The sequence below is a fragment of the Tympanuchus pallidicinctus genome, unplaced genomic scaffold, assembly GCF_026119805.1.
Source record: "Tympanuchus pallidicinctus isolate F22 unplaced genomic scaffold, pur_lepc_1.0 scaffold3, whole genome shotgun sequence".
Taxonomy (NCBI): Eukaryota; Metazoa; Chordata; class Aves; order Galliformes; family Phasianidae; genus Tympanuchus; species Tympanuchus pallidicinctus.
Genome location: NW_026294747.1, coordinates 26653097 through 26681008, shown reverse-complemented (window position 1 = coordinate 26681008; position 27912 = coordinate 26653097). Strand labels below are relative to the sequence as shown.

The following is a 27912-nucleotide window of genomic DNA, read 5'->3' as shown; positions in this document are numbered from 1 at the left end:
GGATGGGGATGAGGATGAGGAGGGGACGGGAGGACGAGGCGGCTCCCGGGCTGAGAAGGGGCGCAGAGGCGAAGGGATCCGGGGTCGTCGGGCGGCCCCACGCCGCGCAGGACTCTCCTGGGGGGGGCGGCGGCGCCCGCTGAGGGCGGCCGGAGGTGGGGGCGGGCGGAGGCGGGCGCCCCGCGGGCGCGGAGAGGAGGAGGAGGAGCGGCGGCCGCCGGAGGATGGGAGCGAGCGGCGGAGCCGGGCAGCCGCGCGGGGGCACGGGCGGCGGCGGCGCGGCGGCGGCGGCGGGCGCCGCGGCATCGCCCGCGTAGGGCGGCGCGGGAGGCGGCTGCGCCGCGGCCATGGAGAGGGCGAGCCCGGCGGCGGGGAAGCTGAACGCCGGCGGCCGCGGGGCGGGCGATGGGCACGGCCCCGCGGGGGGCAGCCAGCCGCGGGCGGCGGCGGCGGGCGGCGCGGAGCCGGGCGAGCTGATCGGGCGGGCGCTGGATTTCAAGAGCGAAGGGGCGCAGTGCTACAAGGACAAGAAATTCCGGGAGGCCATCGGCAAGTACCACCGCGCCCTGCTGGAGCTCAAGGCGCTGCTGCTGAGCCAGGAGCCGGGCGGGCAGCGCCCTGCCAACGCCGCCGCGGGCGGGCTGAGCGAGGAGCAGCGGCAGGCGGTGGAGGCCATCGAGATCGACTGCTACAACAGCCTGGCAGGTCAGCGGGGAGCGGGGCACCGGGACCCCCGGCCGCGCGTCCCTTCCTCCGCGTCGTGCCCCGGCCCCGCCGCGCTTTCAGCGCGAGTTCGGCAGCTGGGCGCTGCTCACGGCTCCCCCGGCCCTCCCCGGGCTGCCGCAGGCCCCGGCGCTGGGAGAGTGGCGCCCGGAGCGCGGAACCGAGCCGAGGCGGTGCGCCGCTGCCCCGCAGCAGCGGGCGTCCTCCGGTCCGGTCCCCCCGCCGCAGCGCAAAGCCGGTCCTGTAAGCGGCGGCACGGCGGGGAGCCTCCCTCACCGCGACCGAGGCAAAGCAGGGGAAGGCATCGGGTGCTGCTGCAGTAGCTCCGAATAGCGCTGGGTACCAAAGGCGTTTTCTGGCCCCTTAGCTATAAAAGTTGAAAGCAAATATAGCGCTGGCTTTTCGCTAGGCGCCAGTCGCAGCTGCGGCCAGCAGACGTGGGCTCATCCCTCCCATCTGCTCGGGAGAGGTGCTGCGGGAAGATGGAGGGGAGGGCCAGGGATCGGCGCACTTTGAGCTCTGGTTCTGAAGTCCCCGCTGAGGAGCTGCACCCGTTTCTGCTCCCAGGAAACACATGGATGCTTTCTTTCCAAGCCCGAAAGCATCCCTAAAACAAAAACTTGTAGCTACATACATGGAGGGTAGGGAAGGTTTGTAACCTGGGTGAGGTGCGCAAAATGACAAAACTGATAAAGCTGTGCTGTTTTCAGAAGGATGAAGGGTCACTCACTACCCTTTATATCCTTGGGGAAAAAATGGCGAAATCAGGACACTGGTGTGTCAGCTGTCACCGCCGCCTGGCTCCTGGCTTTCTAGACACTTGGCGAGCTTTGGTTCCTGTTGTCCAGGGCTAAAAAAAGAGGCAGAATAAAGCAAACCGTGTTTGAAACATCAAGCCAGAACCTTCTCCTGTCTAATCCATGCCAATCTGTTATGCTCAGTGTGCGTTTTGGAATGTAGCAGTGGGGCACAATTTAGCCCCCATTTATCACATTTCCAGATATTCTTCCTTCAAAAGCCTGTTGAAATCGCGAGGAGGGAGAGGCAGGTGAGATTCCAGAGTGATAGCGTAATTGCACAGCTGTAATTTTGCCTCACAGAATTTCTGTTCACCGGCTTATTAAAACCCATTGTATGTGGCAGGGCTTGTTGAGATGAGTGGAGTTAGTTATCCAGAGCCCATCGTACTACGAACAATTCCGCACGGAGTGTTTGTGGGTTTGCAGATGTCCTCCCAGGAACACCTCTGCCTGCTGTCAGTGCCGAGGCACAGCGGGGACACGGCAGAAGGGCTGGGCTTACCCCAGCGGCACTTTGCTGCACGCACAAGTTCTGCTCGCTGGAGGTGTGCACAGTGCCTGCGGGGTCCTCCTGCAGGATGGTCGTTGTCCATTTATTTGCTGTTTCTGGTTTCTGCAGGGAATTTTTTTCAGTGCTGATTGTATTTGATTCTGTCAGTGGTAGCATTCTGACGTGAGAAACCTGCTCCATCTTTAGCCGAGATTTAGAACAGATTTCACCTAAATTTAACTGGTGTGAACACAAGAAGAGATGACAACAGTTAACCCTGGAGGTGCAGGCAGTGTTTTCCCTGGGGTAACATGGCAGCAGGTCAAGGTGCCCTTTTGCTCACAGCATTATTTGTTTTCGGTAGACGGACAGCAGAGAGCAGAGAGGGAGAATTTGTCCTGGAAACGCTGAGCAGGGTGTGCTGCACTGCCTGAAGGAAGTGCTCTTGTTGGAGAGGAGAGCGTGCAGCTGAACAAAATGCAGTGCTGCTCCTCCCAGCACAGCCCCTGAGCTCCCACTTAGCAGGGGGATCTGTGAATCAGTGTCTGAAGAGAAGGAGAGGGGTGGGAGGGAGCTCCTCCAGAACTGTCATAACAGTTGTACACCTTCCTAATAGAAACCTCACGAGGTGCGGCAGCGGGGCTGTATTCTGTAAGGGAGTGGTGCAGCAGGAGCCAGCGGATCCGCTGCACAGTGAGCTCCAGTGCCTGTTGGAGCAGCAGTTGGGGTTATTGGATGTGGGGAAGAGAGGAGACGCAGGGCGTTCTGCTTCTGAGCACTGACTGGGTGCCTCGAGCTGTTTTTAAAATAAATAAATCTGCATTGCATAGTGCAGAGAGCATAACAGCCATGCATGTTAATTCTAGAGAAGGCAGTTTTTCACTTAGCTCTGATTTGTACCCGATAGCATTAGCAGCTGTCATCTGAATGTCCTTATTATCTAGTTTCTTCAGCACCTCCACTCGCTCTCCAAGCTCAGCAGTTAGGAAGCCCACTTTGGTTTTGCGCTGTTGTTTGCACACGGCCCAGCACACATTCACCTGTCAGGGATGTTTTGCATGGTAAATATAGATGTGCACACCTAATTGCTTACTTAGAGCCAGACAGAAGAACACATTAGCTATGGTTATAATGCACTTAGCCACTTAGCCAAGTAAGTGGTTGAGAAATACACACCCTGAGGGGATTTGGGAGAATTGGATGGGTGAAGGTTGTGCCCACAAAGAGTACAATCGGGGTTGGTTTGTATTTTATGTGGGCCAACAGTAAACTGTTGACAGTGCATTTATTGCTTTGCAGAATGTGAAGTCACAGATTCACGTAGAGCACCTTCAACAGGCAGTTCCCATATTGCAGGGCAGGGCAGCTCATTCTTGCCTTTAATCAAAGCCCCAAAATATTTGGTGTATTTTCTCAAGTTTCTGCTTGCGAAGCTATGTGACACCCCCAAAACTAAGCTATTTAAGCCCATCACACAGGATTCCAAAACCTGCTGGTTTGTAAATTCCTGTGATTTATGTAAATTGCTGGCCTTTTCACTGCTAGCCATCAGTAGTACTGCTCACATTTCCTTCACAAAGCTATGAGCTGGGCCACATGGCTAGCCCCAGGAGTTTCACCTGAAAGAGACTCACCCCTCATTTGCACAACCCAGCTGAGAGCCCTTCATTTTGCCCTATGTCTGTCTGATAAATGTTACCAGATAGAAGGGCAGCAGCATGGTCAGAGCTCCCAGAAATCACTATGGTAGGCAAAGAAAAATCCTACTAACAGTGCACAGCCTTGCAGAATGAATGCAGGGCTGTGAGGCAAACAGTCATTTCTTTATGACTCAGTGATGGTCTCTGACCTTGAGGAAGTCAGTTGACCTCTTTTTGCTTCTCTCAGCCCATTTGAAAAATAAAGAACAGGAACCATGATCCAGTCCTGGTGGTGCATTCAACCGAGTTTTCCCAAGTCAGTGGTTTGTATTCTTTGAAAATAAAAATGAATGTAGGAACAATGCCTGCAGAAAAACAAGCTGGCCAAATACCACTCATGTCCCAGTCTCCTTTCCACTCATATAACATCTTGTGCGTAGTTGAAGCTAAAATGCCTTTTGAACCACAAGTAGGTAGAGAGCATCTACCTGCTACAAATGCAACCACTATCTCCATTAAATGCAGCAATAATTCATTCCAGCGTTACAGCCCGAAGGCTTCAGAGGATCTGCCCAAAAGGATCTCTGCAGAGAGGTGTAAGTCCCTGTTCTTCCAAAGCAGCAAAATGCACAGAGTAAGCATAGTTTTAAGCTTTGTTGTGAGGGAACTCTGCAGTGTGATAAGGAAACCTTTGTTGGTTTTCCCAAGCATGCAGAAATACTGGAGCTAATCTTGGCAGGAAAAGCAGAACCAGAGACAGAATGAAGGACGAGGAGTGATGCTGGGAGATGTGAACGTTCCATTCCGCCTCTCTGTGCTGACCAGTTGTATTAGCTTCACCAAACTTTCATTCTTTGAACCTCAGTGTATACGTCTGCATTGATGACCTCTTGGGAGTGCTGGAAGGCTTTGTTAATTACATGAATGTCAATTAAATCTGCATTGAAGTACGCTTATTTTAGTACAGGAGTCCAGTCAAGAGAGCACACGTAGCTGCAGAGTATTACAAAGCATAGCCATCCAGGTTGGGTCTCAGCCTGGACAGCAAGTACGGCCTTCAGAGTGTAGTCTCTGAGACAAGAGGCCTTAATCCAAGTGAAAATAGAACTGTGTATGAGAAAAGATGCTAAAACTTGTCCACGCTGACCACCCACTAAGACTCCTCAAAAGGAACCTCTACTAAAATCCCACTCCAGTATATAGCAGCTAACAAGTACAGACTCTACCAGGGCACATTGCTGGATGTGAAGTTTTTTTACATGCTGCATCAACAAAACAAAACAAAATAAAAAACCCAACCGCTTGGTAAGGATGCCATGCAGTAGGAAAAAGAGAGAACAGCAAATGTGAGAGGATGTGGTTGCATTTTCACTGAGGTGGGAGTTTCCTGATACTTTTAGTTTAGATGCATCTGCCCAACCAAAGCGATGGGAACGTCTGTTGTACAGGCCTGGCACATTCCTTGTTCCACATAGGTGCAGTCAAAGCAGAGAATGAATACAAGTGACTGTGAGGCATTTTAGTGATAGGCCTAAGCCCCAACATGTATTTAAATAAGTGAGATTTGAAGCCACTGCCATGAATTAGTCTGTACAAATCCTCTGTATTTACCTATTCCCTTTTATTTTGGAGAACAAAATTCTCCCTGCTCAGGGAAGAGTTTTGTGTTCATTGAGAGATGAATTGATTGAGGGATGGGAACTACTCTCAAATCTGAATATGTCTGACAGCACCTCTCTGTCAGGAGACGCATTTTACTCTCTATACGTCACTCTTCTTCCCAAGCCTTTTCAAAACTTGAGGCTGTGGTGGTGGCAGGTGTTTTTGCAGCTGCTTCTACCAGATGCCCAGTTGCCTTGTCCCATCTCATCTGATCTCATCACCTGATTGCCTGAAGCAAGGTGTTGTTAAAGTACAGAGCCCTATGCTAGACTGCCCTGAGGAGCTGCAGTTCTGGTGAGCTGAGACGGGTCCAAGGTTAATTGCAGCTCATCGCAGGAGGTGAAGCAGGAGGCATCGAAGAACCACAGAGCTTTTTCTGGAACACAGAGCAGTGGTTAATTTGTGTATCTAAAGACTACCAATTGCTCTTCTCCTTGAGGTGTGTGTTGGTATGCTTTCTGTGAAGTGTGTAGTAGCACCTCTTCCCAGTTTTACTCCATTCTCTTCTGAAATGCTGTCCTGGAGTTTCCTTCTTCAAGAGTCCCACGGTGAGCTGCCGTGAGTCACAGCCTCTTCCTCCTTGCCACATTTCTATCAGTGATGCTCTGGAGATGGTTCAGGTGATTCAATAAAGCCTCATGTGAAAACCAAAGCTGGTTCCCAAACTATTGCTAGATACATCCGTGAGCTCCATGGTTACCTTCTTTCCTGGGAGCTGGGCCACCTTTCCATGGTTCAGCAGGTAGAGCATCCTTCTTTTCCTCCTGTTCAGTTGAGCTGAGACCCAGAAATTTCTAACAACTCCAGACTTGCTTCTTCAGTCATTCTTCTAGAAATGCTTATCAGTTCAGCAGCACATCCCCATTGGTGTTCTGTGAGCAGAATGACTGATGCTCCAAGTATGGAGGGTCATCAGAAGATTTCATATTAGGATTTTAAGATGAGCTCTAACACCCAATAAAAGAGACTGCTTTAAGGAAAGAAATAGCAAAAGAAAAGGGTATAAATAAAATTGGAGGTCTAAGTGTTGCCAGGTCCCACTTTCTTCCTGACTCTGTGCCATTGTATAGAAAATAGCATGCAAAACTGTGTGAAACTGAGGAAACAAAATTTAAGAAAGAGGAACTACATAACAAGGTTTTAAGAAAATTTATTGGCTATTTATTTTCTTCTATGTTCTCTTACTTTGCAGGTGAGAAATTGTGATATAGAAGAAATGTATCTGTATATTATAGAATATATATATCTGTTTATTAATCTTGATTTCAGCTTACTCCAATAACCATACCAGTGACTGAAACTGAGGGTTAAAAATGTTTTGAAGAAGAGTCGATATTAACTATCATTAACTAAGAACTTGTCACAGGGCTGCTCTGGAATCTGTCTCCTTTTGTTCATTTCTGTACCGCATCTTGGATGGAAAACAGTAAACATAAGACATTGATAGATGAATGCAGGTAAATCTTCTTGTGGTGGCGTGGAGCATTTCTATTCCTTTTTTCTTTAACAAAGACATTGGAGTCAGTGCAGTTTCTGGAAGCATCGCTGGAATTGCCGGAGGTAGCTTCAGCTGGGGCAGGCTCACATGAGGTGGGGAGGAGGGAGGAAGGCATATGGCTGGCCCTGCTCCTGTACACCTGCCCATGCAGCTGTGTTGTGCTTGGCAGCTTTGGAAGGTGGGGCTGGAGCAGAGAGGTCCTACCTCAGCATAACCATTCTGAGATCAGGACCATGCTGGAAATAATCCTGAGACAATTCATGAAGGGAATTAGGCACAGTCACGTTTTCTCTCTACAATAACCCATGGCAGAAGGGACAGCTGGGAGCGATGATTTTATCTGTCATAGCTTGATGTGCCAGAGCTCATCTGTTATTATCCATAGGCAACAGCTAATGTCATGATCTTTACTTCAAAATACACTCTATTCTCCTCACTGTGAAATTCTTGACACACCATCACCCTGAGGCTTACAGACTGGATAGCACCATCTGCTTCTCCTTGGCTTTGTCCCGTGTACCCAGTTCTCCCATCACGTTTCTCAGCTCCGGAGTCGGGGCTGCTCACGCAGTCGGTGCCCTTCCCACTTGTGTCCTTCTGCTCGCCCTCCTGGTTACAACACACTTTTTGATCCCACAGACAAAGTTGTGTCCCTTTCCAGGCCCTGTCCCCATCTTGCCAGTGAGACTCTTGCCCTTTGTGTTCACAGATTCTGCCCCACAGCATCTTGATGCACTTGATTCCTCAAAGCTGATTTTACCTGTGGTATATTAGTTCAGGCCAGACCTTTTCTCCTTTCCTGGCTCCCTTTAAATCCCATCTCTGCTGTGAGACCTTCTCCAGTACATCCATTTTTGACAGGTAAAACCTCAGCCTTACTAAAGCAAGTACTTTTCTCACCACTGCTCTGCATTCTCTTTCTTACTTTAACAGGAGCACTGTCGCGTTTCCTTGCTGCCAGTTTAGGGGGCTGTCATGAAGATTGTTCTGCATCAACGGCAGCAGCACCTCCTTTCATATTGGAGTGGCAGCAGCAAAACTCTGCTAATCAAGCCGTCGATCTAGTTTCCTAGGAGCTGCTGGAAAGGAGCAGCCAGCGAAGAGCCACCAAACTAGTTTTCATCAGATTTTGATTCTGAAGCTCCTGTAATGCCCTGATTACAACTGTCAGTCTTCATGCCCCTAGTGTTACGCTGACCTGGCCACATCAGGGTTTAAATGGCTCATTTCCTACTTGAGGAAACTCAAGTGAGGTATCTACCTTGCCAGAAGTCATTTTGCTCTGTAAAGTAAGAGGGATGAAGGCCCACTTGGTAGAACCTGATCACACGGCGGTGGAGATTTACTACCTGCCTCATATATCTGTAAAGTTCAGCTTGACATGCATAGACTTAGCTTAGCTCAGCTTGATACATTTATCTTAGGTCCAGATTGAAAGACTTTGCTTTTTACTCCAGGCAGCAGAACTGTTTGCTGCTACCTGAAGCAGATGGAGGGGAGAGCAGAAAGTAAGTGCCTGTATATCCTTGTTCTGCACACTCCCCAGTGCGGTGTGTGGGAGAAGAAATTTACTCCTGAAAGCAAATTCAAGACAGAGGAGGTGTCTGGACTTGAAAATTTATGTTAGACCCTTAGCACTTCCTTTGGCTATTTCTGAGCTGGCGTGACTAACCAACTTCTACCTCCAGTGTGTTGTGCTATCCCTACAGTCACCATCTAACCCACTAATTCACCCTGACAGGAAAAACATCTTCATGATATACAGAACAATCTTTCAGCAAACTGCAGAGAAGAAGCTGTGAAAATTAGCATTCCTCCTCCTGCTCCCAGGGAGGCAGTCAACAGGAAGACCTGTGTTTCTTCCATTCTTTTAGGTAATAGGTGGACTCCTTGCAAAAACTGTAGCCTCTCCCAAAAGTGAACTCCTTGGGGAGGCCATCAGTTAATCTTGCAAAAGCAGAACTGTGAGAAAAGGGAGTCTCTTATTGTAGAATAATTGCCATAAGTCAGCACTAGCTATACCTATTGCTCTGCCACAGCTCCTTTTTTTTTTTTCGGCCTCTTATTTCCAGATGAACAAATGAGATCCTCCATCCCATGCCTCTAGCGATGATTCTCTCATCAAACAGCACAGTGCAGAGTTAAGCCTCAACTTCTTCTTCAGTCACCATATTTTTTTAATGCTAGCATAACTCAAATCCCAGATTACTGGCCTCTTGAATGATTTGCAGTGATTAATTGCTCAAGATGCAGTAGTGCATTCGTGTTGCAAAGAAACCAGAGCAGCGTAAGATCCTCACCTATACTGGAAGCACAAAGAAAATACACTCACTTTCCTTAATATGACCTCTGTCTATTGTGGTAGGGCTCAGACTGTGGCAGATCAGAATTTTTGCTCGTGGGGTGGAGGGTAAATTAATTTAATAGATGAATACGGAATAAATTTTTAAACTCAAGGCTGATTAACTTGAAGCACAGTGCCAGAAGTTATCGTGGAGCTAAAGAACCGAATAGGGTTAGAAAAGAAGGCTTAGACACAGAACTAATCAGAACATGCGATGCTATATTAGATAGGCTAAAAACTGTAAAGCAAATATTACATTTTCATGCTTGACAACCAGTGCTAAATGGTTTGGATTTGTGAATAAACTCCTGAGATTTTAATTTCCCTTTCTATGTCCGTGTCACGTAAATGACTCAGTCATCCTGTGACCAGGGAGCATATTCACATCCTTTTCCTCTTCAGCTGTTTCCACCTCATGAGCTCACAGATTCAAGCAGAAATTCTTGCCTGAAGTCCAAACAGCATGATTTTAAGTTTTGTATTACCAATCTCCATCCCAAATAAACTTAACACCATCCACCAGGTCACGTGGGTCTTTTTATACGAAATCATCATCCTTTTTACAATACCTTCCGACTTCACAGTGTCAGCAGAGCACTCCCACAAAAGCACAAAGGCATTCCACTAGTGACCTCTATTAACAGACCTATATGCATGTCAGCAGAACCCACATCAACTTGGTTAGCCATCATATAGTTCTCAGTATATCCTCATATCTCCTAGCAAAATCAAAACGGTACACGGTCAGGACAGAGAAGTGGATTACTGGCCTGGCTTAGTACAGTGATGTGGTGTCTGAAAACAAGCCCCTTACTTGGGGTGGAAGTTGCCCTGCATACACTTCTGACCAGACACACTCTACCTCATTCTTTCACTGCCAGCAGTGCATTGCTCAGGCATGGATTATGACAAGTTTGGGAACAATCTGGGATCTTTATCTGAAGCACTTTGCTACAACTTATATTAAAGAGCAGACATCTGATTAGAACACCAGCCAGTGCTCCTGCACAGTTCAAACCCTGGCTTTCTCAAGCAAATAATGCACTGAATCATCACTCTACTCTTTAGTTTATTCATTTTCAGCCTGATTTCCAAAGGAAATGAGTCATAAGCAAGCACGTTTGCTGTGGTTGACCTTAGTAACTTTCCAACCTGTCACCTAGCTGGCTTTGATGGAGTGGCAGTTATCTCAAATGTAGTACGTTTACATACAGTATAAACAGAGGGCAAGGAGGAGATGAGGACACTAGAGGCCCAACCACACAGAAAGGTGAAGCTTAACCTCAGCTTGCATTGGCAGGCAGAGCCCAGCCAGGTGGCACAGACCTGACAGAGCCAGCTGTGCTCACAAACACTTTTTTTTGTATATTTGTTCAGTGCAATTTTAAGGAAAATAAAGTTTTCAGAGCTTTGATTTTTACCTCTCACTCTTCACTTAGTTAGAAAACAGCTGACTTGGGCATCCTCTGCCTCTTATTGTATCTGTTCTTGTTCTCTCCATCCCTCCCTCAGAGGCCATAAAGACTGCTTTCTGTTTCGGAACCTCACTAAAATGCAAAGGCTTTGGGCTACACACGTAATTGGGTTATTATTTTAATGAAGGAAATGTTCCTCTCCCTTCAACCTCTCCTTCTTGCCAGTAAGTTTTCTCAGCTAGGGAGAGCTCAGGAGGGATAAAATTAAAAATAAAAAATAGAAATGTTCCGTCTCTATCAATTGTATGAAGGCTGCTCCAGAAGTAATGCCTTCTATTTTATTATGTTGGCCTATGATGTCAGAAGTGGATGTTGGTGGTATGGCAGTAGAGGTTGAAGCCTCCCTCCAGTATTCCATGACATGTTGTTGCCGTGTGACAGATGGCAGCAGAGGGGCAGTCTGACAAAATAGCAACTGACATGGAAGTGCGGATGAAGCAAAGGTGTGTCATTGAGTTCCTCCATGTGGAAAAAATGGCACCCACTGACATTCATTGATGCTTCCTGAACATTTATGGAGACCAAACTGTGAATGTGAGCACTGGTGCATTTCAGAAGTGGTGACAGCAAAAGATAAGACACGTTCCGGATGGCCATTCACAGCTGTCACACCATGAAATATAGAGTGTCTCAATCAGCTCATCTACATGAATTGGCAGATTATGGTTAGCGAACTGTGTACAGAGCTGAATATCTGCTTCAATGCATTGGAAATGATGCTGACAGCATTGGAATATCTCAAGGGTTGCACCAGGTGGGTCCCACATATGCTCACATGGGAACAGAAACATTTTCCTAGCTGTGATGCCATCATACCAGCTGTAAAACAGTGGGTCATTCCAGTGATGGAAGTTTTTATGAGCACAGCATGCAGGTTCTTGTCCATCAGTGGCAAAAATTCATAGGTAAAAGTAGTGACTACGTTGAAAAATAGTGTTTCATAGCATATTCTATTTCATAGAATTCACTTTAACAAACAGTGTTATTGTGCTCTCTGTATTTGTTGTAGCTTCCTTGGAAATAAATAGGAGTCATTACTTCCAGAGTGGCCTGCATAAATGGTCTGGAGACAAAAAGGTAGTGGCCTCAGACAGCCTGCTTCCCAGCCCTTCCTTAGCAGATTCTGCAATTGTCTGTTTCTCCATGTCCTGGGAGGTAAGGTAAGCTGTGGCTCAGCACCACAGGGCACAGCACACAGTTGTTGTGCAGCCACATCTCCCAGCCCTGCTATGGCACGGATGGAACATTAGCTCTCAGCCCAAATTAATTGTGCCACAGTAAGCTGAGCCTGAGGCAGCTGTGGCATGTGCAATTGTCAGCAACCTCATTTGAGATCCTTCAAGCTGCACCAGCTGCATTTCACACCCCTGCTGTCAGCTGTTTATTCAGCAAACCACACCTAGCAATGGAAGCTTTGCCCTGCAGCAGAGGTGTCTCAAGATCTATCAGTCCCTCCATAGATTCTCCCTACTTAAAGAAATATCCTCCTTGCCTCAGTGGGCTTGACAGAAGATCTTTCTCCTAAGGTCTTAATTTCATTACGTAGTAGTTCTTATAGTTTACTCTTAACAGTTGTAAAACATCTGATTGCACATGTTAGAGCCGGACAGCTGTTGAACTGCAGGCACTCATCAGATGGTTGTCATTGTCTGATATTGCTGATACCTGATAAAATCGTGTTTACTTTTCCCTTGTGAAAACACCCAAGAGACCAGATTCCTCCAGTGGGTGGCAATATCAACAGAAGGCCAAAGGAAGAAAGGATATAAAGACCACACAGCAGGGAGAGAGTAAAGCAATGCAAGGTGAAATACATGGAAAAACAAACAAGGAAGGAGTGATGAAATAAACAGCAACTCGAACAGCAGAACTGAAGGTCAGACATATCTAAAGTCATGTTGACTGGACTAAACCGGACTAGATGAGTCCTGATTCTAAAAAACAGAGACAGGTCAAGGATTACTAGATAAATATAAAGTCAGAGTGAAGGGAACCTCCAGGCAATTTAGCTGGGCAGATCAACAATAACAGCCCTGGCAAAAACAAACAAGGGATTCCCATCTCTCCTCATGTGGCTGCAGGAGAAAGAAGTACTTACAGAGATCATAGAATAAAGTGATCCAGGCGTTAAAAGCTGACTGAAGCTCTTGTCTAGGCATCAAAAGCTGAAAGTTCTTGTCCCACCAATGGTCCTCTAGGATCTTGCTCCTACATCTCCTGGCTGGGAAAATCAAAGGCAAGGAGATTAGAAGATGCGATATGAAGATGATCTCTGTTTTGGTTGAATAAGGATTTGCTGATTCACAACTGGGCATAGATTTTGGCTTCAGAAAACACTCCTTGTTTGCTTGACATCTAGTTTTAACTACTACCAGCTAGGAATTTTCAGGAAATCAGTGGTGTTAATTTGAAGGACTAGTAACTACAGGAACAGGTAGGTCAAAATACTCTTTTCAAAAAAAAGAAGCTATGAGGACCAGATGAAAAGTTGTCAGAAATCCTTTGCTTCCCAAAGGCTTGGCCCTTTGGAGGAGAACTTCTGTATTGTACTGCTGGATCTGTGACAAAAAAAACCCCAAAAAACAAACAAAAAAACCCCCCACATAAATTACCACAAATTTCAGAAGTATTTCAGAAGTAACCTAAGAATCATTTTGAAGTAATGAACATTTCTGAAGCTTTCTTGAAAATTCAAAAAGTCAGATATAGGAACTTTAACCCAAAACACATCAAAGGCAGAAGTCATTAATGCCTGCTGTTACGAAGTGCTTATGTATTCAAAAGTCTAGCTTGGAAGGTGTCACAGCAACCTCCTTCCATAGAACCTTCTGAATGAGTGGGCTACATGATGGCCATTGGGAGAAGCAAGTTTGTGCTCCAAGTGTGACAGCACAATCAGTAACCTGATTGCAGAACTGGACAGAAATCCATGCTCAAGCATGGTGGAAGGGTACAGGTAATGCATATTGCAGGTAACTTTTATACAAACTGTTCTTAAACACTTCCAAAGCTAAGATCCTCCACAACTTCTCTGAGCAGTCTATTAAAATGTTTATCTTTTCAGTATTGGAAATTCTTCCCAGAAAGAATCTTTCCTGCTAAAATGTAAGCCCTCTTCTTCTTGAATACAAGAAGAACTGATTGTATCCTGGTTACAACCTGCTTCACATGACAGGGCTTTTTTCTTCTTATACATGCGAACATTCTAAGACTGCTTTCCTTCACTGTCTTCTTTATGTCTTGTACTCTGTCTCTTCTGTACCAGTTATTATTACCGGTGTCCTACCGCAGTTCATATCCACATTTTCTTGCAAGACTGTTACAGAGAATTAAATACGTTACTCATTTTTCTTGCAGACTTCTTACACATGCTGGTGTGCATTTTTTTTCATTAATGGTATTGCCTTGTTGACTGATGTGATGTGGGTCACCCCCCAGATCAGTTTCTGCGGAACTGTCCTTCAAACAGTTGCTTTCCCCCATCCCAATGTGGGGTGTTTTGTTTTCTGCCTAATTTTATCACCTTTCACCAGCCCCTTCCAGATTGTATCTTGTTTTTATTCTGACATTGCTCCAGTCTGTAGGGAGGCTTTGGACTTCTAGCCCTGCCTTCCAATACACCCCAGCATCTTCTCAAATCTTGGTGTTATCTGAAAATTCACAAGGCATTCTGCAGTCTGTCATTTATATATGTAACAAAAACAGTAACAAAATTAAGTGTATTCATTTAGATGGCTCTCCTTCACTTTGCTTAAGAAAATGTCATTAGAATTTGCCATTTGACTAGTGTAAAAGCCAAGATGTGTAACATCCACTGTTTCTCCTTTATCTTCAAGATTGATCACCCTATCGCAGACTGAAATTAAACTGATTTGTTCTGACAGCTCACATTAGCTGTTACTTATCTCCTAGTTGTCAGCTCTGTGCTTTCCAAGCCCTTAGAAGGGATGGCGGTAGGCAGAGGCCTAGGGTGGGCTGCTAGCCACAAAAATCCTGATGCACCAGACTTAGCAGCTCCTTTGAGAGCTGCTAGATGCCTATTAGCGTGTATGATGGTGGAAACATTCTTTAGTCACAAAGGTCTCTATTCTGGATATACTCTTATACTGGTCCTTCTCCTGGAAGAGATAGGAAGTACTCCGGAGCAGCAGAGAACTGAAGAAAACCAGGCTCTGTGTTGAAAGGAAAGCATGGTCAAGAAAGCAGAAAGGGAAGGAACAATTGTCACCTGTCTATGAGTTGAGAGTCAGGCTAAGAAGAGGAAGGCAGCTTGGAAGAGGTGACTCTTTGGGCTCTCCAAGCATTTGTCGATCATTTAGCATGAATCCCTCCCTACAGAGAGAAACAGCCTGTCATACGGTTTGGATTTTAATTATCCACACATTTCTCTACAAGAAGAAACATTCGGGTATATTTAGGGCTTTGTGGTACCTGGAGATGAATAAATGAGAACCATAAGCTGTAAAGTTGTACTGTCATTCTTGTATTCCCTTCTCACGCCATGAAGGGTGTTCAGGAACTAGGAGTCAGCTGATCAGATTACTGCCAGACATTATCAAGCTGTCTATAATTAGTTTCTTATTGGTGAGAAGCCAGAAAATCCTCTTTGTTTGCAAGCTTGGACTATAGAGAAAAGAGAAATATTTAATGGAAGAGATTGTCTGGAAACTGTGGATTCTAATTAGCATCTCAGCCCTGTCGTGAAACTGTATGCAACATTTCTCTGAAAAAGATGCCGCTAAATATCCTCTTTGGAGGAACACTGGGTTGCATTCTTGAATGGCAAAGCTCACACGGGCTTGGTGCAAATATGGATGCCTAACAGCCTGCTCTGTTCTCTCAGCATAGCTTTCATACATCATACATCTTTCATGCCAGTCAGGATCAGAAGTTTTACACAGGTTAGAGATTGGGGCTGTGCCATCCACGTTGCTTGTGCAGCTTCACCTTCAAGATCACTTACTTAAATTTCAGAGAAGTCTGGATCAAAATAGTCCAGCAATCTAGATCAGTCAAGATCTTATTGGGCTGCACTCTGAAATTACAGTAGCTTAATTCCAAGGTTACCATCAATCTCAGATAACCCTTTACATTTAACCCTTTACAATACATCACCTTATGAAAGACGTTACCCAATGTTAGAATGTAATTATAATATAAATTACTAACACATGGCTGCAATTTTCAGTGTTATTTAGTAACAGTATCCTCTTTAATTCCTCCAGTGGACACGATACAGCCATGTACTTCTATGAACAATGGTTACACAGACTGCCACACACAAAGATGGATACATCCATCAGTGGCACAGTTAGAAGATTGCTGTCTGCTACAAAACATATTTGTTTCTTTTTTTAATCTGTTTTTTTAATCTGTTCTTTTTTTTTTTTTTCTCTAGTTATATTCCAATATTTTTTCTTCTTAAACACAAATCAAACCAAGGCTTATCACTGTCATGTTTTTCTGAGGAAGAGCATCGCCAAGATGCGGAGCCTTTTGAAGTAAGGGAAGTACTATGAGACTCTCATAGTCTTCCCTATTCAAGTTCTCTACACGATAGGAAGACAAAACCTGCTCAATGATACATCAAGGTCTTAATCATATGTCAGAACACAACCCTGAAGTGGTTATATTGAAGCATCAATCGCTTGTTTTCTAAAATAGAACAAGAATATGTTCCATCTCTCTGTGATTTAAACAGATTTTAAGTGAGCTGTTGGCTGCTATACTTAGGGTGAGATCATGTCAGAAAGTAAAGTATTTTGCTGGGAACGACACTGTGAGTTTGTGAAATACACATAGAGTTTGTAGTGGTTGCAATACCTAGCACTTGCTAAGACGTAATAATCCACGCTTAGGCTGTTAAACTCCAGTGGTAAAATCAAGAATAAATGCAGTAAAGAAGAAATGTCCATGTCAGGCTCGAGCAGTAATGGGTCAATTAGCTACTTCTCTCTGCTCTGCAGCCAGCCCAATTGATACTTGCTGGTTTGGTTTTTTTGTTAGTTTGTTTTGAATCAGTGAATGTTGTAGAGTAGTCATTTGTCCTGCTTGCTTCATTGTACACTCACCAGAGTGAACGAAATACACTGTCAGTGTTTTTTTTTGTTTGGTTTTGTTTGTTTTTCAGAAGTCAGATCTCAGTTTCCCTAGATTTTTAGTCTAAGGAGAGGAAAACAAGTCATTTGGATTCAGATTTCTCGTGTGGGTGTCTGATAGTGGTTCATCCACAGAACTGACTATTAGCTCTGCCATAGGACACCTGCTCTTGTCTCCAGGGGATATTTGCAAAGGCCAGAGTTCAGGCATTGCAGAATAGTTTCCCTCAGTGAGGACAGAGAACAGAAAAAGATGATTCAGAGCAAGAATGCACAGGTGCGTAATTTGTGTGCTAGAGGAGGTGCTGTCATGCAGGGAGACTAATCACCTGTGCCTGAATTGCAGCGATGTTAATGCTGCTCCTGGTACCCAGGCTATCTTGTCCTGTGCCTTTATATCCTCAGCACCTTGTCCCAAACTTACCTCCATTTCTGTGCCCAGCCTTTTCCTCCTCAGCAGAGTTCACTTACCTACCCGTACACCCCTTTCTCCACCCCAGCAGTTTTTCCTCCGGCCCCTCACAGCCCTCAGCCCCTGCCTCCTTGCCTCACCAGCATCAGTCTTTCTGTCTTTGTCCTAAGTAAGACAGTTTATCTCTGTTTAGTTTCCAGTTTCTGCAATTCTTTCTTCTCTTATTGGCTCACTGATAATGTTTCCTGCTCTCTAAGTTGCCAAATCCCTACTTTTTCCTAGACTGGATTGTGTCCAAGGTAGACAAAATATTAAAAAATTTGGGTACCAAAATCTAAGGCACCTCTGAGTACAATAAAGCCATACTCTTTTGGTTTTATTTTCAGAAAGTTATTGGTTGGCCAGCTCCATGATACCCCAGGCATAACAGAAGGCATCTGCTTGACACAAATGATATCTGCCAGATTTCAGATTGCAAAGCCAAATGATGAGAGGACATGAGACAAATCCAAAGAGACAGTCACCAGAGACCTTTAACAAGGGAAAAATAAGATGTGTTACCCTAATCTGCTTTTCAAAAATACCTAAACAGTTTTGGCTGACATTTCCCAAAAGCAGACATTACATACGGAATATTTTAGTACAAAAACCTACAAGAGCAACAAAGTTGTAGGTGATTCTCATCTACAATGGAAGCAATCAATCCAAGGCAGTGGTACCAGCAAACTGCAGACAGGGCTGGACTTTGTGAAATATGAAATGAAAGCCGAGACATTCCTGAAGGGCCAAATCATTTTCATTCCCTGGAAAAGCTGTGAATGGAATTCCTGTTTTGAGTAACACAATGCACTGAACTGAAGGAGCATGCCACAGGGTAGGGATACGCTAACACTGCACAGTCATTTGGCTTACTTTTCTGTAACATGGATAGGTCTTGAGCCTTATTGCAGCAGGAATTTGGCCACTGGGATAAAACTGGCTGGAGGAATGTTCTGGCATGCGGATATACCCTTTGGCAAAACTTTCCAGGTACACAAGGCTTTTCATATTGTTGTTCAAAATCTCCACGTTAAAACCCATATATCTCACTTGCAGACCTAGTTCTTGGCTCAGCCAAAATTAGAACTCAGAAGTTTGGGTTAAACAAAACTACCTGCATAACCTGCAGAGGTTTGCAAGTAGAAGAGGTTTCTCTGATGACATGCTAACCAGGAGCATTTTCACTTGAACTTCACTTTGAAGGCTCAGAGAACAGTGATAAGCTGAGAAAAGCTTTGTTTGGTTTTGCTTTAGCAAGCAGCTCCAGACTGTTCTTTATGCAGGCTATCAAAGAGAAGATGGAGTGAATTTATCAGTTTCTGTGTACTGATGCAAGTAGAAAACACAAGCTGTACAGTGTAGCAGACAAAGGTATAACAAAAGTCAGTGGTTAGGAGTTGAAGCTAAAGAACCCCCTGCCATGGACAGGGCTGTCACCCACCAGCTCAGGCTGCCCAGGCTCCCATCCAACCTGGCCTTGAACACCTTCAGGGATGGGGCACCACAGCTTCTCTGAGCAACCTGTTCCAGTGCCTCACCACACTGAGGAAAAAAAATTCCTCATAATATCTCATCCTAAAACTCCCTTATTTTAGTTTAAAACAGTTTCTCCTTGTCCTGTCACTATCAGTCAATGTACAGGTCAGCCTCCCTCCCACTTACAAGCTCTCTTCTAGGATTCTGTGATTCTCTTCAAGTACTGGAATATCATGACGAGGTCTCCCTGCAGCCTTTTCTTCTCCAGGCTGAACAATTCCAACTGCCTCAGCCTGTCTTTGTAGGAGAGGTGCTCCTTGACCATATTTGTGGCCCTCCTCTGGACTCACTCCAACAGCTGCGCATCTCTTTTGTGTTGGGGTCCCCACACCTGGACGTAGTACTCCAGCTGGGGCCTCAAAAAGGTAGAACAGAGGGGGACAACTCCCTCCCTCACCCTATAAACAACCCTTCTTTTGATGCATCTGACAATACTGTTGGCCTTCTGGGCTGCAAGTGCATACTGCTGGCTTGCATCAAGCTTTTCATCTATCAGAATCCCTAAGTCCTTCTCCACAAGGCTGCTCCCAGTCTGCACACACACATGGGATTGCACCAGCCCAAAGTAAAACACACTGCAACTGGTTTTATTAAATCTCCTTAGGTTCACATAGTTTTAGAAATTAGGAGTTAACTGTTGATCAAGCTGACTTGATAAATCAGGTACCAAATTGAGAATTATATCAAGTATGATGAACTAATCATACAGAGGGGAAGTGAAACATAATTTCTAGTAGCCTAACTTCTGAGCTGTGAGCTCAACTGATGCTGCTTTACAGTGGTGAGACCCACAGAAACTGAGTGACTACACCTGGGGGTTTGCATCTGCCCGTGAAGGGCACCTTTCTAATTGCCAAATTGCTACCAGAGACGGTGCTGTGTGGGACCAAGCCCGTTCACTTTCAAGAAAGCAGAAGGAGCCAGATAAACCTTTCTTGATGCAGTCTGTAAGTGAGCTCTGTTCCTCAGAAGGATTCACTGGGGGGCCTATTAAGAACAGGGAAGGAGAGTGAAGATGTGTTTTATGTGGTAAACAAACACTTCTAGCCAGAAATGCACGTCTGTTTAGGAAAAGGACATTTTCAAAACAATTTTCCCCTGACTGAATTATGCAGGAATACAAGGGTGCCATGTGTCTTCCATTTTTGAAAGCCGAACTACTAACAGACTCAATATTTGCATTGAATCACAATCCATTAAGGTCATTTCAGTGCACAAGAGCTAAAAGCACGCACCTCTAAATATTTATAAGTGAGGTTCTCCCTCCAGGTTCATTTACAACAGCCACTTCCAACGTTGGTGCTCCAAATGGCCATCTCCTCCAGCATAACAGTTTCCTGCACACCCATCTGCTCATTTTGTTCCGATAAACACGCATCTCTCCTGCTAGCCATGTGGTAATGACTTTTCCCAGCCATATGCACAGTTACTAACACTGCCTTGCAGAATCTTTACTGTGAACACGAGCCACAGAAAGAACCCAGCTAGATCTCTGGAAGCACATTTCAGCTTATCAATTAGCAGGATTTGGGGTAGTTTTCTTTTGAACTAATCCATGCAGCAAGTCCAATACAGAATTACTGAGTTAATGTGCATTGTCCATCTGCCTGTCATCTTCAGAGTAACTTCTATGATGATAGCTGGAAATACCAAGTAGTAAACAAACAGACTGAAATCCCCTATCTAGTTGCTCTACAAGGCAGTTTCCCAGGACGTGAAAGACTGGATTGGCAGTGAGCAGAAAGCTGCTGCCACTGCTGCTCATGCCACTGGGCAGCAGACAAACAAAGCAATCCAGTTTCCAGGGCTGTGAAGCCAGCAGTAAATTTACAATGTCTTTTTTTTTTTTTAATAGCTTCAAAAAAAATAAAGGAGAATAAAGCACAGTCATTTCAAGCTCCATTAGAAATAGAGTGAGAAAAATCAATGTTTGACAAATAGGAAGGGACAAATTCCAGATAAGGAAATGCTACCAAGCTTTTAGAAAGGTATGCTTGTTTGTTTTTTTTTAAACTGGCAATCATTAGCAAGCAGTCAGATGCTTTTGTAATACCTATGCACTTCAGTGTCAGGAACTTCTAAAGGACATTGAAAGTCCATCACGAAAGCAAATGGGTCAGAGATCTAACTAGTAAATAATGTGCCACTTGGCCAAACAGACCAGCAGTGGGGCAAGTTTAGCACTTCTTGCTCAGTGCATCTGTACCATAGACTCTCTACAGGTAAAAGGTTGTTTATAATCATTTCCAGTTAGCTATTTAAACCTCAAGCTATTTAAACCTCAAATGTATACTTGGGTTAGGAGTGCATTCCATCCACATTAACTGATGATAGGCTCAGACTAATCAAGGCCGGAATGAATCTCTGGAAATCATCTAGGCACTCTCCTGTCCATGGAATATAAAGTGAGTTACAGAGAAGGTGCAGGGCTTACTTAAGGGGTGCAGCAGAAGGGAGAACTGTGTCATTTTTCTGATCTAACATTGAATTATTTCAGCCACAGTTACTATGCAAAAAATGAAGTCTGGCTGTTTGTTGGTGACTGTGAACAGTGATGACTTGGATTTCCAGGAGCGGTGCCTCTCCTTGCCAGAGAGGCACTGAGTAACACCACCTGTTAGGGGAAATTTCTCCCCATGGCCTGGCACTTGACATTGCCAGCCTCTGAACTGATCCTTGCAGCAGCATCCTGCCTTCCCTCCCCTTCTCTTCCTCCACAGATTGTGTCATTCCCAAACTTGCCTTGGGTTATAGCACCAGAAGAGCTTGTGGACATAACTTTCTTCATTTCCTGTAGATGTGTGGCTTCAGTGTGTCCTGCTCTCATTGGTGTTCCCTGAGACCATCTTAATGCCCAGTAAGCCAAAAGAAGCTGAGCCCAGAGTGAGCGCTAGAGTAAGCCCAGAGTGGCAATCAGCATGCCATCTGTAAAGCATGTCCCTGGGATCACCCCCTAGTTGTGGGAAACTCACTGTGGGGATTTTCCTCGGCTCCTTGAGATTTCTGCAGCAATTGCCCTTCAGCACTGAGCTCTCAGCAGGCTGTTTCCTCACCATTGTTTGCCTTTCCTTTAGGAAGTCAGGAGAACTGACCTCTTGTGCTGAACCTCTGTTGCAGTACTTAGCAAAAAGCACGCAGCCTAGCACATTTTTTCCCTGCATTATAGCTCCAGGTGTATAGCTTTACTAACAGCACACTCCAACAGAGCAGGGCCCCTCATTGATTCCTACAGAAAAACACTATATAAGACCTCCTGCATAAAAGACAATACATTATAAATTCAGCATCCTTGAACCGCTAAGACCAATACCTAATCTAATTTAGTTCCTTTTTCTCCCTCTTGTCAGATAATTATTTTTTGACCTCCTTTTCTGTACTGTTCCAAGCCCCATTCCTCAAATGAGAAATGATTCTACTCCAGGCTAAGTCAGTCACTACCACAAGATCACGTGGAGCTCTGGCTCCAGGGGGACGTTTATGTTCTTGCTCTCCCCCTGAAACCCCAGAACAAACAATTTAATCGGTCTGAAATTGCAAAAATAGAAGCATTGGTATTTAAATGGCGAACAATTGGATTTGGCAAACAATGTGTATGACTGCACCCTTTCTGAATCACGAGTCTGAGTCACTGCCCTCACCTAGGCTACTCTTTTTGCCTGTGCAGATTGCAGGAGCAGAAATGCAGCAGTAACACTTCCTGCTCTCTCTTGCTCTCTCCCCTTGCCCTGCAGCCTGCCTGCTCCAGGCCGAGCTGGTGAACTATGAGCGTGTCAAGGAGTACTGCCTGAAGGTGCTGCAGAAAGAAGGCGAGAACTTCAAGGCACTCTACCGGTCGGGAGTTGCATTTTACCACCTGGGTGACTACAACAAGGCACTCTACTACTTGAAAGAGGCAAGATCCCGCCAGCCAACAGGTATGGGAAGGAGGAAAGTGACTTTACATCGAGTTCCTTTGCATTTCTTTTCACAAGACTAAGCCCCTATCTGATTTTATTGATTTCCACAGGGATGGACACAACTCACTTTATCCTTAGCCTTACTTCAAGGATTCTCCCCTTGGGCAGCAAGTTTGCATTGAGTGTCTAAAGACATTAGCTGTGGGCTACTGCAGAGGCTACAGCACAGGCTGGAAGGTACCAGTGCTGCTGGAATGCCATCTTTGTGCAGAAGCAGGATAGGGAAGAATTCATCCCAACCAAAACGTTTTATGAATATGAGAACAAACTTTTTCAGTTTAGCAAAACCAGAAGACTATTTGCAGTCCCAACAACTATGCCTCCCAGCTCCTCTATAGAGGAGCAGTATTTTTCTCTGCTCAGACAGACATTAACTCTAAAAGCATTCATTGGGATGCTTCAACTTGTGCTGTGAAATCAGTCTCATATTTGTTCAAGTATCTGTCATCCACACATCCGAAACCAAAATAATTAATTTGGGAAGCAAAGTGATTATATACCCAAGCAGCCTAAGCTAGTCAGCCCAGCCATCTGTATGTCTACCTACCTGAAATCAGAAGGAGGCAGAGGGCCACAGTGCAGAGATAGTGCTTTTATTTTTCAAAGACCACCTGATACTGAGATAAAAAACACAGTTGTTCAAACCATTTTGGTGAAAAGAAATAAATTTTGCAAGACTTGGAGGAAAATTAAAGGACCACAAGAAAGTCAAACAGAAGCCACGTGGAAGGAAAACCCCAGACAGCAGCTCCCTCCCACACCTGTGAGCACAGAGTGAAAGCTGGGTGTGGAATAGGAGTGAGTACAGTGGTGCTGGTGTGCCTTGAGCTAGAGGAGGCAACAGAGGTAGTCAGAGCTGACTGCGTGCATTGTCCTGGTCCTGCTGGGCTCCTGCAGCAACAGTGTCCTGGAGGAGCACTGGGATCCCACTCCCCTTCCACCTCCTGTACAGGCACCCAGTCCCATCTGCCGTGCTTGGCCCCAGGCTCTGGGCAGTCTGACAGCACAGCTGCGCACCCCGCACTGCTGAGCAAATGTGCTTAAAAGCTCAGTTTAGCCTATTTACAGTGTGCCCTTCTGCTTTCAGCCCATGCCAGAACCAGCAAATAGGGAAGCCTGTTTAAAGAAAAACAGAGGAAAATAAGAAGTTTATCAGAACCTCAAGGTTAAGATAGGCTCAGATGTGAAAAAGCCTTTCTAGCTGAAACACTTTTTAAAATCTGTATTGTTGTTCTTTTTTTTCCCCTCTCAGGAATACTATTTATTTGGTATCCATTCCTGAATGAAAAACTAATGTATTCAACAGCAACAGCTTCAAATACCACTACCTGCTGCAGAGGCATAACAGAAACTGTCCCCAAAGACCCTTAACGTATACAAAAAAACAGTTCTGGCTTTCAGCATCAGACTCTTCCCTTTTACTGTCAGACTATCTGAGGTCATTGTTGCACTGTTTTATTTATGATTATTGAGAACTTGCAGGGTATTCGAGGGAAAGAAATGAATACTTCTTTAAGTAAGAATGGATGTGGCTGTTACAGCAGTAGGAACCAGGTGATGCTATCAAGAAGTGTTACTACGTGACCTGGAGTAAATCAGAGTCTCCACTTTCAGTGTCTCCATCTGCAAAATGTGATCATTTCTTTTGTCTGAGGTTTCACCAAGCTTGCTGGTAAAGCACATGACTCATTACAGTCATGTTCTGCCTTTTTTTTTTTCCCCCTTCTCTCTCTAATAGGACTGTTTTTGGCAGAAATAACAGTCAGTCTCTGCAGTGGGGGCAATTTTAAATGGCAAAGAAGAATTAGTAGATGGTTTTACAGGTCTGTCAGCATAGTAGATCCCTTATAGCTGTTTATTGTCCACCAATAGCGAGAGCTGGGTTGGTTCTGATTTCTTATGCTACCTCCAAACAAAAAGAAAAACATACAAAAGCAGAATGAAATAGTACAAGATTACTGTATAACAATTCTTACTAAGAAACTGCTTGGAAAGAGAGAAGAAAGCCACTGCTAAGCTGTGCAGAACACCCTTCCATAAACCGGTGCCCAGAAACTGTACATCACAAAGCTGAACTTTGATGTAACAGACTTCGCATACACCTTATCTTCAAGCTGTGTTCAACTTCTTCCCTTCCATCTGGTCACACCATCAAGGTGACCACTGGCCAGGAATGCAAAGGGACCATGGGTTGGCCTGAGAACACCAGACACAGTGCTCTGGCCAGAGGGCCTGTACATCAGACCAGCTTCCCATGCTATACAGGAATTGGCTTTAATGCTCAGGACTCCGATCCTGGGAGCAAAGGTCTAGGCCACAGCACCTGCCCCGGTGGCACGTGACCAGCCCCAAAGCTACAGGGAGAAGCAACAAAGCAAAAAAGCCATAGGAACAGCCTGAGAGTCATGAGATAAACTCCTCCTCCATCACCATCTTTCAGCATGGCCTGACCAGTCCCAGACTGCCCTTACCTGTTACTTACACATCAGTACTTCCTCACTGAGAAGCACCAAAACCCTCTGCTCATTAACTTTTAGTTTTGAAAGACTGCATATGGAGCTAGAGTAGCACAGTATTATTTAAAGGAAAAGACAAGGCTCCATTTTTTCCCACAAGCAAAGCGCTACTCATTACTCCTCTCTAGCAAAGCAACAGCTCTCAAAGGAAAAACAAAACACATCTCCACCTGCCAGCAGATTTTTTTTTTAGCTATCTTGCAATTAGACTTTCTCCTGCCCCCTGTCAGCTGCACCTTATTTTGCCCATGGCTCTCTATGCCTGTTGCAATCTTCTGGGTGAGTGAAGCTGTGCTGGCCTCTGTGCAGCCCAACAAAGAGGATGGTTACCTTTGTGATAAGCTATCAGGTGCTAGAAGGGAAGAGCAGGCAGAGTAAAAGGAGGCCAAATACTCAGGACTACCCCCTCAGCTGAACTGCTCCACTTCTGGAAGCTGTGCAACTGAAATTAATTCTGCTCTTTTTAAAAGGCTGCTTTAAAATTGATTAGGCTGGTATGGAGTGCTGCTGCTCCTTGTCTAACACAAGTGACAGCAGAACTCCTTGCTTCACTAAGGTTCCCTGAATAGGACAGGTAGCTAAATCACTGAATTCTATCCCCTGAACTGACTTGGGTGATGCTGCTAAGCCTGCAGAAGGCTTAGCCCACAGCCCCACCTCACCAGAGGTGGCTTGGAAAGTCACAACAGCATTGCTGCAGCATGCGGAGAGCTCTGTGTAAAGAGGGACTGAACCACCTCCCATGGCTTCCACTTGAGCTGAGGGGCACAATAGAGGGGTCTGCCTCTCAATTTTAAAGGAAATTTTGCACCCACAACTCCTTCAGTGGGTGCAATACCTGCACTTGCTAGCAACTGGCACAATACCAGTAATGTGCTCATCTCTTTGGAAGCTCAAGCACTTCTCCTTTCCCAGCTGGTGTGGGGCATGTTGCTGTTTGGATGAGGAAGAGATGAGATCGCTCTCTCACTGTGGGCAGAGCAGATGCACTGTGCTTCAGATTGATTTCTGAAGCTGCAATAACTTAAAATGGACAAAGCTGGCCCTGGTTGGCCCTCTGAGTATAGCTGTGAGCAAAGAGCATTTTTAAATTAATACATAAGTGAAAGCAGTTATTTTTTATGCTTGCTTGCTTCTGATGTCACACACCATTTGCTCCTATGTGGATGCCAGGCTCTTGTGATAGTAAATCAATGTGATTGGAGATAGGAGTGACCTTGGCTGCAGAAGCATGAAGTGTTTTTGGAGACATGTTTGTGCAAATTAACCTGTGCCTTGAGTGAATGGCAAAACTTGTGTGTTGTATGCACTGTGCTTGTGCAACGAAATACTGCAAGGAAAAAGATAACTTACCACTTGCACAGGGATCTCACAGCTCTCTACACAGACAAAACAATGTTTCTATGCCTGTTTGGTTTGAGGATTTGGTTCAGAGCCCCTTCCCACTGGAGCTCTTCCTGCAGGCAGTGCCGGAGCCCAGGAACAGGAGCTGCACCACAGATGAGAGGTGTGGTGTGTTTGTCTTTCACAGGAAGTTGTAACCTCTCTGCATGTATGTGTGTGCTCTTTCCCTGCAGATACCAATGTCATACGATATATCCAGCTGACAGAGATGAAGCTCAGCAGATGTTCCCAGAGAGAGAAAGAAGCCTTGTGAAAATGAAGCCGCTTCAGCTGAAGTGCCCAAAGGGGAACATTTCCTTCCCAGAAGCCCATTTGGTGGATTTTCTTGTTTGCTCTGCCTCATCCCCATCTCCTCATCCACCCACTCTCCCTTGCTCTTCATTCAATCTTGGTTTTGAAAAAAGAGACTCAGATGCTGGGTATGGCTGCAGCAATTACCATTGCCAACCACAGTAATACCCCTTCCCCATGGCAGGAGAGCACAATGGCTACAGCCAGCCTTGTTCCAAGACAGTGTCACACACCTGGAGGAGGCCACGTGAGGGGACCTCCCTGGTCCCAAGCTGACTGCTACTACCTGTAGGGAAGCAACCCCCAGACAACTCCTTCCTGACCAGACAAGCTGGAGAAAAACAGTTTCTACTCAAGTGATCGATGGAGCTTAGAAGAGCTAAGAAACCAAGAGACCACTGGTGATTTCACAGGGGACAGCAAATGCCTTTTTACCATCAGCTCCCCCTGCCTGCTTCTCCAGTGTGTGCTATCAGTCTCCATTGAGAGCTCACGTGCTCCCAATCCAATTCCAGTGAAACTGTTTCTAGACATCCTCTTAATGAAAGCACAGAGCACCCTACAATACCCCCAAAGCTGTCCCAGTGCCAGAGGAGAAGGTTGTGGGGTACCACAGAAGGCTGAACAGACTGTCAAAGTGTGGTGTACAGTATGAGGGAAAAACTGTGAAATAATTCATTAAAGGCAAATAAAAATTATTAATAGGCAACAAGTCCAGGCATTCCTTTTAGAAGGGACTTGTGGGTTTCCCGTATCCAGACAGGCAACATCATCTGGTGGGGTTTGTGTAGGGTGGGGGACAGGGACGTCTCCATTCGTGTACCAGCTCTGCCAATGCCTTGCTGTGTGGTCTTGGGCAAGTCACTTAGCCTCTCTGTGCCTCAGTTTCCCCATCTGTACACTGGGGATAATAATACTTCCCTACCTCGCAGGGGTGTTGTGAGGATTTACTAGTTCATGTTTGTAAGTATAGTGATGTACAGTGCTAAGTGTTACTAGTACATTGGATTGAGGTCTTGACTCTCCCA

At 45.4% G+C, this 27912-nt stretch overlaps 1 protein-coding gene across 1 annotated transcript; it reads left to right on the top strand.

Annotated features, from left to right (window-relative positions):
- Window positions 1-347: 347 nt before the first annotated feature.
- Window positions 348-27912, top strand: TTC9 (tetratricopeptide repeat domain 9). The gene is made up of 3 exons (XM_052693669.1): window positions 348-705; window positions 22449-22631; window positions 26767-27912. Exons 1-3 carry the CDS (start codon window positions 348-350, stop codon window positions 26844-26846), a joined length of 621 nt encoding a protein of 206 aa, XP_052549629.1. The 3' UTR covers window positions 26847-27912.

Excerpts from the sequence above, each read along its gene's own strand:
- TTC9 (XM_052693669.1), top strand. The coding sequence starts at position 348 with ATGGAGAGGGCGAGCCCGGCGGCGGGGAAGCTGAACGCCGGCGGCCGC. Across the intron at positions 706-22,448 it reads CTGCTACAACAGCCTGGCAG|CCTGCCTGCTCCAGGCCGAG; the intron begins GTCAGCGGGGAG and ends CTTGCCCTGCAG. Across the intron at positions 22,632-26,766 it reads AAGATCCCGCCAGCCAACAG|ATACCAATGTCATACGATAT; the intron begins GTATGGGAAGGA and ends CTTTCCCTGCAG.